The sequence below is a fragment of the Lepeophtheirus salmonis genome, chromosome 14 (genome assembly GCF_016086655.4).
Source record: "Lepeophtheirus salmonis chromosome 14, UVic_Lsal_1.4, whole genome shotgun sequence".
Taxonomy (NCBI): domain Eukaryota; kingdom Metazoa; phylum Arthropoda; class Copepoda; order Siphonostomatoida; family Caligidae; genus Lepeophtheirus; species Lepeophtheirus salmonis.
Genome location: NC_052144.2, coordinates 30,089,272 through 30,098,744, shown reverse-complemented (window position 1 = coordinate 30,098,744; position 9,473 = coordinate 30,089,272). Strand labels below are relative to the sequence as shown.

At 32.9% G+C, this 9,473-nt stretch overlaps 1 protein-coding gene across 1 annotated transcript; it reads left to right on the top strand.

Annotated features, from left to right (window-relative positions):
• The first annotated feature begins 6,045 nt into the window (after nucleotides 1–6,045).
• CaBP1 (Protein disulfide-isomerase A6 homolog CaBP1) lies at nucleotides 6,046–7,688 on the top strand. The gene has a single exon (XM_040724716.2). It carries the CDS (start codon nucleotides 6,179–6,181, stop codon nucleotides 7,505–7,507), a length of 1,329 nt encoding a protein of 442 aa, XP_040580650.1. The 5' UTR covers nucleotides 6,046–6,178; the 3' UTR covers nucleotides 7,508–7,688.
• Nucleotides 7,689–9,473: the final 1,785 nt, after the last annotated feature.

Sequence of the window (9,473 nt, the reverse complement as noted above, 5' to 3'; positions counted from 1 at the left end):
TTCCATATACAAGCTTCAAAATATACTGACCTATATGAAATCTCTAGGCTCTCCATCAATGCAAGAAATAATTTCTAATTCAGTTAATGATATGAATATGCTTCTTCAAAATTCGTCATTGGACATCAACTCTCAGCTACGAAAGAAAATAATGTTCATCTCTGAACAACTCGTCCTTCTAAAATCCAAACCTCAGACGCTTTTTTCCTACCTATTTAGCAACTTCTCTTGTTTGGCACAATACAAGTCCTGCACTTTATAAACAGATGTGCACTGATGGTATAACTTTGCCATCACTAAACCACTTGAAAAAACTATCATCGTCTTATACATTGAATATTGGACAATCTTCTTTATCTAAACACTACTTATCTACAAGATCCAAGTCACTGTCTGATAATGAGAAAATAGTTGTGCTTTTGGTCGATGAAGTTTTTTCTGCACAAAGAGTGGAGTTTTTTGAAGGAAGATTAACAAGACAGGATGGAGGTCAACCTCAATTCTGAAACACTTTATGACTTGCTCATACAGATAAAATCAGAGCTTTTGAATATTGGATTTAATGTAATAGCTGTTTCTATGGACAATGCTACTCTTAACAGGAAATTTTACCTCAAGCATTTATGTAATGGATCCTTGAAACCACAAATCCAGCAACTCCAGATTCACCTTTCTTTCTTCTCTTTGATAATACTCATAATTTCAAAAAATTGTATAATTGTTTCCAAAGGAGAAAAATATTAAGATGCCCTAATGTCGGTGATATTGACCTCTCATCTCCAAATTTTCAACGCATCATTGACTTATAAGAAATGGAAAAGCATAAAAATGTCAAAATTGAACACAAATTAATGTCAAAAGCGGTGTATCCAACTCCTATTGAAATACCAACGTTTTACTGGCTGACAGCATTTTCCATGAAAGCACAGTTGCAGCTCTTCAGTATTACTCCTCAACGTACCCTGCATGGAAAGTTACTGGGAACTTTGTCTCCGTTGTAAGAAATTATTGGAATATCGTAAATTGTAAGGCGCCTTCTGCGGAAGTTCGAAAAAGGAATACTTCAAAAGAATCACTCAGCAAAGGATACGATAATTTTAAATATCTTTTGAAGTTCAGTACTTGGTTGATTCTATGGCAGGAAGAAACAAAAAATCATCAAATGGTACTTACAATGGAAACCTTTACAGCATTGAAGCAAACTACAAGTGCAGCCATAACGCTTGTTCAACACCTTCTTACGAACTAGGACTTTAAATACGTTCTATTCGGTCAAGGACAAAGTGATTTTATAGAATCCAGATTCAGCTGGTACCGTCAGTTCTCTGGAGCAAACTATTATATTTCAGTATGACAAATACTTGACGTTGAGAAAAAAATTAGAATACTGTCACCTGCTAAATTTGATGGGCTTAATATGCGATAAATAAGGAACATTAATTCAAGTGGATCTGAAATTCAAGATGTGGACATAAACAAGTTCAAAACAATAATTTTGGCCTCAATCGAGAAAAACCAGGATGACTTATGAACTTGAAAGAAGTGAGGAAGCTCTTCTTTATGTAATTTCTGGCTATATTGCACGGTCACAAACTTCAACTCTTGGAGCAAATAAATCGAGGAGGTATCTATTCTCCAACAGATTTTTGTTTTAATATGATCACCAAAGTATTTGTTGTGTATCAAATTATAATAAGAAATAAAAAATCTAGGTCTCAATTTTTCAATGCCAAAATTTAGGAAAACTATTTTATACTCTACGTTGTGAACTTGCTTATGACTTCGAGAACTATTTATGCTATAATTGTTCTTCTAATCATTCATTACAAAGTTTATTTTCTCATTATTCGATTCAATTACTTAATATTATGCCAAAAAAATTACAGAAGAAATTTTAATAGTGACATTAATATGAAAAGTTCAGCTACACACACCCAAAAAAATTGTAATAAAATTAGATAAATTGTTAAGCTATCTTCTAATCAATAACAAAATTCCAGAATAATAATTAATCCTCTTATATTTAATAAATTTCTCTCAGATCAACAAATAATGCTTATACATTATTTACGAACTAAGCGTGGTTAATTGATATATATTCCAACACAAGAGTGTATAAAGAGGATCCCGTCCTTCCCTGAAGTGGCAACAGATAGTCCTGGGTATGGGATCTCAGCATTCTCTTGGTCTCAAGTAGGCTTGATTTTTCGTTCGTGGAAGCCTGACCATTTCCTTTCAACGAGGAAGCAACTAATGGTCGTGGGATGGGATCCCAATTTTTTCAGGGATCGACTTTAAGCCTCCTTCTGGGGACTCACGTCTATTGGATTGACGTTTTTTGATATCCAACAAAGTGTTTACAGAAATCCCATGTGGTAAAATCCTATTCTCCTCCGGAAGAGTGACATTAGTTCGTTCCTTACTCTGTGAGAGTCCGACTCCGTCCATTAAACGAAGTGGCTCATGTGAGCTTCGAGAGTTTGACTGTCAACCAAGGAAACGGCTACAGAGCGCCTTTGGTATCGAATATGAATCATTTTCTATAATGTAATGTCCTCTAGGACAACATAGAACAAGGATCCTCAGGTATAACGACACATCCCTGATAATAAACAATGAACAGAGGGAAACAAGTAGTCAGTAGGAGAAGAAAAATAACAGTCTGTCTACTTCAATTCTGTAAAAGAGAAGAAGGAAAATTTAACCCTCAACGTGGAATAACAAAAAAATGTGCGAGTCTTCCATGTCTCTAGAATTCCATGTATTAGCCTATGCTCATGAATGGTTATATTTTGGGATTTGGAGTTTAAAATGTTTGCGATCTTCTTGGCAAGTTCTTTTTTCATGCGACTCTTTATAATTGACCAGATTGAGCATAGGTCTATAGTGGTCCAATCTAATAATTTTACATGAATTGAATTCCCTGTTAGAATATCCTCCGCTATAGAATGACAAGGGGCATTATCGATTATAAGTGCAACTGGTTCACCATGTTTTTGCATGGCGATCCTTAGACATGTTTTCATCCATCGAAGAACATCTTTCTTAAAGGAGCTTCTCCTTATTTCATTGTGTATCTACGCTAAATTGCTGCTTATTCCTCCAATTATATGTATATTTGCTCCTTTGGATCCAGCAACCATTGTGGTGCACCTTGTACCTTTACTTGATCCACGTTCTCTCTGGGAAATATGTATATTAAAATTACTTTCCTCCATAAAAACAATTGGAATATTTGCTCATCATTGGCATTCTAAAAAAATTTCAACAAGTTATTTCCTTTTATTTCTATTTTCTAAGATATTCGCCCTTTCTAGCTCAGTCATAGTCATATCTCGTTCTACACCATCAACATAAATGTATATAAACAACATCTAACTCATGATGATTCTGGCAACACCAACTTTAACACCGACCTCTCAAAGATCTCATGTAATAAACCTTTTTTTACCGTGGAGAACCCCCAATTTCTTGAAATTTATGTAGAAATATCCCAATAGAACCGTACCTAATAGAAGGACTCTAAATAGATTTGTGAAGGTTGCTAGGAAGGATGTAATTTCTAAAATTAGGGCAAAATAAAACTGATAAAACTAAAGACACTCAGGAACGATCAATGACTAATATTAAGCACCTTAACTGTCATGATGTTTTATTAATATGTTCTTGATTTTTGTTCAATATACAACGTATTGTACTGCTAGATTCCTAACATTTTCAACTTATGTACATTGTATATGTAATAATTTTCAAACACATTTCCTTTTAATTGTTTAATATTTCCTTTTTTTCACAAATTATAAGTACATATATTTATTTAAGTAGAAATTATTGGAAGTAGTAAATTATGTATTACAAATTAATGTAGTTACACCCTCATAAAGTATTGAAAAAGTTGTATTTCTTCATCAAAAAATAGAAAGGCTTAAAAATAATATAATTTCAAGCGTAAAATTCAATTATATACTACTGCATACTCTGAGGTTTGTAGATAAATAATTAAGTGGACTGTTTATAATGTGAAGAAGATCGGTGACAGTTTCAACGGGCACTTTTTCTGAACATAAAAAAAGACTATACTTGCAAAATTAAATCACATTAGTATAATATGATGACAATTATTGTGGGAAAAATCATTTGCGTCAACCTTTCTTTGAGATATAGAACAAAAACTGAATTTGATGGGTAAATGTCATATTTTAGATGATGAATATATCTGTAATACAAATGTAGTGGGTTTTTCATTTTTTTTTTCTAACTTACATTTTTTTAAATTATTGATTATTTTGTTGGATAAATGAGAAGTTGTAAGGTTATTTTAAATATGATACTCGATAACTCAAATATAAATGACATGAGTCTTGAGGTGAAAATCCAATTTCATGTTTAGGAACAGGGAGGCGGAGATGAAATAGGTAGTCTTTTATTTATTGTGTCTTATATTATCTTATGTCAATGTGGGGGAAGGATTTCCACCTAGTCTGAGTTCAAGTCATCTGATCAGTGCGGTGAACATTAGATGTAAAAACAATAACCTAATAATACTAAATGAATTTTAAGATCCTCCGTTGAGATGAGATAAATTGATAGAATTACGTACATTAACACTTGTTTAATCACACGTCATCCATAATAATGTCAATGAGCTATTTGGAATTTGGATGTACATATGCATTGTTCGATAAAATATGTAATATTAATATCAATAAATAAATAATATATTGATATATTTACATATGATATACAACTTTCACAGTATAATTCATAGGAAAATATCTCAAATTCCTATGAGACATACATCAAGTCATGGAAAAACTTAAAAACGAAATCCATTAAGAAACCCTATAAAACGTCGCATATACTTTTATTATTCAATATAAAGGTAGTTGATAAATGATACACCTGTTCAATTAAATATTTCTCTTCAATTCATAGCTCAGAAATAGTCTTATGAAAATTTACTATTGCTTTCCTTATTTGGAGGGAGGGGGGCTTAGCCCCAAAAATTATCGACACCGTGATATAATTACTTATATAAATAAGTTAATTTTTTAAATATGTATAGGTATGTTAAAGGATTCCAAAAAATTAGATTTGAAGGCAATAGGAAATTTGATGTATCCTTTTCTTTTGACTTCAGTGATGTCAATATTTCCTATATTTATTCGACAGCGATGGAGCAATCTGAACATTTCGGAAGAAACTACTACTTCATTTTCTCAGCTTTTTTCTTAATTCTATATTATGATTTTGCAACATACAATATCACATAGATGGTTCTTGTCAGATTCATGAAATTTCGTCAAACGATAGTTGAAACATTTAAGTATGTGAGAAAATTAATAAAAAAAAATACTAAATCTAAAATCTAAAAATATATATATTTAATATTATTCATATTACTTATAAATTCCCTTTTCTCCTCCGGAGAACGAAATTAACGCCCCCTATAACTTCTTAACATACATGGTTATATATTACTATAATTTTGGGGAGCTTCAAAAACATTTGGGGTTACCCCATCCCTCCCCCCTCCTCACAAAGTGGCTAGCGACACTACCGCCTATGGTATGTAAAAAAACACAAACAACCTATCATCCATTTCTGCTCACATAGACCTGGATCTATGACTTACGTAATCCTATTCGAATTAATATTAATATAACATCAGAAAAAATATATTTGATGACATATACAAAACTTAGTCATCATCACTGAAGGGAAAGAGTGCTGTTTAATGCAATCACATTTTAAGGTAGGGGGAGGATTGGGTTTTTTATTATTTTATTGCCATTGAGGAATATTAATGGAAAGAGAAAAACGCAGGATCCGGAGTTGGACTGGGTTTTATGCTTTAGACTGTTCCAAACTGAGAAACGCAGATTATATAGTTTACTTGAGTAGGAGAACTATTTTTCTTAGCGAATTAAAAGAAGGAAAGTGTCAAAAAAGAACCAATCAAATTGCTTAGCGTCATTTCACCGGCAGGCAGTAGGTACTGGAAAGACCTATATCATAATTGTACAATGACGTTAACATTGATGTACAAATGTAGACTCATCATTTATCTAAGTCACGTGACATAGAAAAATAGCTTACAAACTTTTCTTTAGATCGTAGGTTTTTTTTTATAAATGAGCTGAGATTCATCATTTCTAATCAGTCATTGGTTTGAAAGATGAATGCGAAGTTCGCGACTCAGGTTCTTCTTTGTGCCTTGTTTGCACCTGGCCTGAATGCTGGTTTCTACTCCAAGAAGTCTGGCGTGGTGGACTTGAATAAGGGGAACTTTGACAGTCGAGTGACGGATAGCGATGGTGTGGCCTTGGTGGAGTTTTATGCTCCATGGTGTGGACATTGCCAGAAACTTGTTCCGGAATACGAAAAGGCGGGTAAGGCCTTGAAGGGCTTAATCACCGTGGGGGCTGTGAATTGCGACGAGGAGAAGGCGCTTTGTTCCCAGTTTGGAGTAAATGGATTTCCTACTATCAAAGTCTTTGCGGACAACAAGAAAAGTCCCGAGGCTTACAATGGAGATCGAACAGCTCAAGGCTTTGTTCGTGCTGCACAAAATGCTGCTCAAAAGGTTGTGAGTTCCAGACTTGGCGGCGGCGGTGGCGGCGGCAGCGGCGGGGCGGGGGGAAGGAAGAAGAAGGAAGGTGGAAATGGAGTGGTGGAACTAACGGACTCTAACTTTAAGAAGGAGGTCCTGGACTCTGATGACATGTGGCTGGTTGAGTTCTTTGCTCCATGGTGTGGCCATTGTAAGAATTTGGAACCTCACTGGAAGAGTGCTGCCTCGGAGCTCAAAGGAAAGGTGAAATTGGGAGCTGTGGATGCGACTGTTTACCCAGGTCTTGCTCAGCAATATGGTGTCCAAGGCTATCCCACCATCAAATATTTCCCATCTGGTCTCAAGCGTGACGGTCCAGAGGAGTTTGACGGAGGCCGTACCAAGGAGGACATCGTGGCTTGGGCTTTGGAAAGATTTGAATTGAACTTGCCTGCACCAGAGGTTCTCCAAATTGTGGATGAATCCCAGATTAAGGAACATTGTGAGAGCAAACCACTTTGCGTCATTTCCTTCTTACCTCATATCTTAGATTGCCAATCCGAGTGCCGTAATAGCTACATCAAGATCCTTAAAGAAACTGGAAACAAATTTAAGAAGCTAGGATGGGGTTGGTTGTGGGCTGAGGCTACTGCACAGTCCGATTTAGAAAGTGCAATGGATGTAGGAGGTTTTGGCTATCCTGCTATGACTGTACTAAGTGCTAAGAAAATGAAATATTCTATGCTCACGGGATCCTTTGGAAAAGATGGCATCCACGAATTTTTAAGGGACCTGTCTTATGGAAAGGGTAGGACAAACGCTGTGAGAGGAGCCAAATTACCAAGTATTAAGAAAACTGAGCCTTGGGATGGTAAAGATGCTGAGTTTATTCCTGAGGAAGAAATTGATCTCTCTGATGTGGAGTTAGAGCCTTTGGAAAAGGAAGAACTATAATAAATGCATTTATCTCATAGATCCATTTAAGACTTTCTGATTCATACATTTTTTATAATTAAATTTAATATCTTCTTCTTTTTTGATAATTTAAATGTCATACCTCTGTAATCATAAAATTGTTATCATTCTTAATTACCAGTAACTATATTTTATCCTAAATACAAACGTGTAATTTTAATTGATGAATTTGCTTTGGTAGGTGTTACGATACGATAAATAACATAAGTTGAATATACTTCTACGTCAGGGATATTAGTTATTGATACATACAATTAAACATTTTCTATGAATTGTTATTTATATATAGAGTGAAAGTAAATTTCGTTTCATTTGTCAGATATAAGGAGAATAAAACTAGGGCCGGTACGTCATTTAATATATGTTAAAAATATTCATGTTGCACCATTTTTGAGTGAATTAATTCAATTATACTCCGAAACTGATCAAATTATTTATCTTTTTAGTAAAATGATGACTAGCTGACTTATTTAATCTATAATGGAAGGTAAACTGACGTTTACATCACTTGAATAGTAATGCAACTGCGGAGCTCTAGTTCAAAAGTGGTCAACTCTTATAACCATTTTATATGGATTAAATATATATAGTTTAGCATAGTAAAGTATATGAGTGGTACCTTAATGTTCATTAGCCTCACAGGCTAAACAATTTAGAGTTCGAATTGTAACTGAATTTAAGCATAATTTTGAATTTTTTATATATCCATTGTAACATTTAATAATACATCAATGTTTGAAAAAGTATAGTGTTGAGGTATTATTACTGTGCCAAAATTTTACATAATTTTGAACAGGTAAATAATTTATCAGGTTTAATGTAGTTTTGTCGTATACGTATAAAATAAAAGCATTGACAAATATAAAATTTGAAGGAAATCGGATTTGAAATATCGTTTAGTGTATCTAAAAGTTAATTACGTTTGAACTTAATGGAAAGTGTATCTGTTATCAAATCACTGTACCTACAGTAATTCTTGATTTATATTCATTATTGAGTACTATAAGGACAATTTTTTTAGTTATTCAAAATTATGATGTATATGATTTTTTCTAAAAGAATAGTAGATAGTACTTTTTGATAAAAGTTGTCTATTTGATGAAATTTAATACATTAAGAATAAAGGATTTTTTTGGACATCAGTCATGATTAAATATTTTGATGCTTCGAATTCTATTTATTATCAAAACTTCTGCGTACAACTGCCGATATTTAAAACGAATGAAATATATGGTTCCTAGATTGATAATAACTTTCTTATAAAATAAAGACTTCTGAGTCTTGGGGCATACATGGAACTCTTGATATATTTATGCATATAGAATTCAATCGTTCATATACTTTCGTTCACAGGCTTAGAAATTGTCTCGTCGTTCCAGCTCTACTTAAGTATTTAAGAGGTTGAGTGAAATTTTTTATTTAGAAAAATGTTCGAAAATAAAATTCCTTAATACAAAATATAATATCATAAATTACCCATATAAAATTGTAATAATTTATATTACTATTTAAGAATATCAAATTATCATCAATGATAAAATATTACTCTAAAATGTGAATAAATATTTATCACTTTTTAAGATGGCTGACACATTAGATTTTCCCGAATATAGTGGAGTCATTCTACAACAGCTAATATTAAAGTTTTGAAACGATATTTTTTGCTTTAGATACCTATAACTTCTATTGATTTGATGAAATATCTATGTACTTATTCATTGAAATCGTGATAATTTTTTTAATCATTCAATAGTTTAAGTTATTTCAAATATAATAAATAGTTCGTACATACATTTATCAATTTTAATGTTGAAAATGTTGAATCAATGCTGAATTTCATATGGTAGAGTTATATCGACTTTCGATTTTCTAAATTCAAGAAGATATATATTATAATAACAGGTTTTTGAATTTAACTCAACATTATTAAGACTCTTTTAATTTA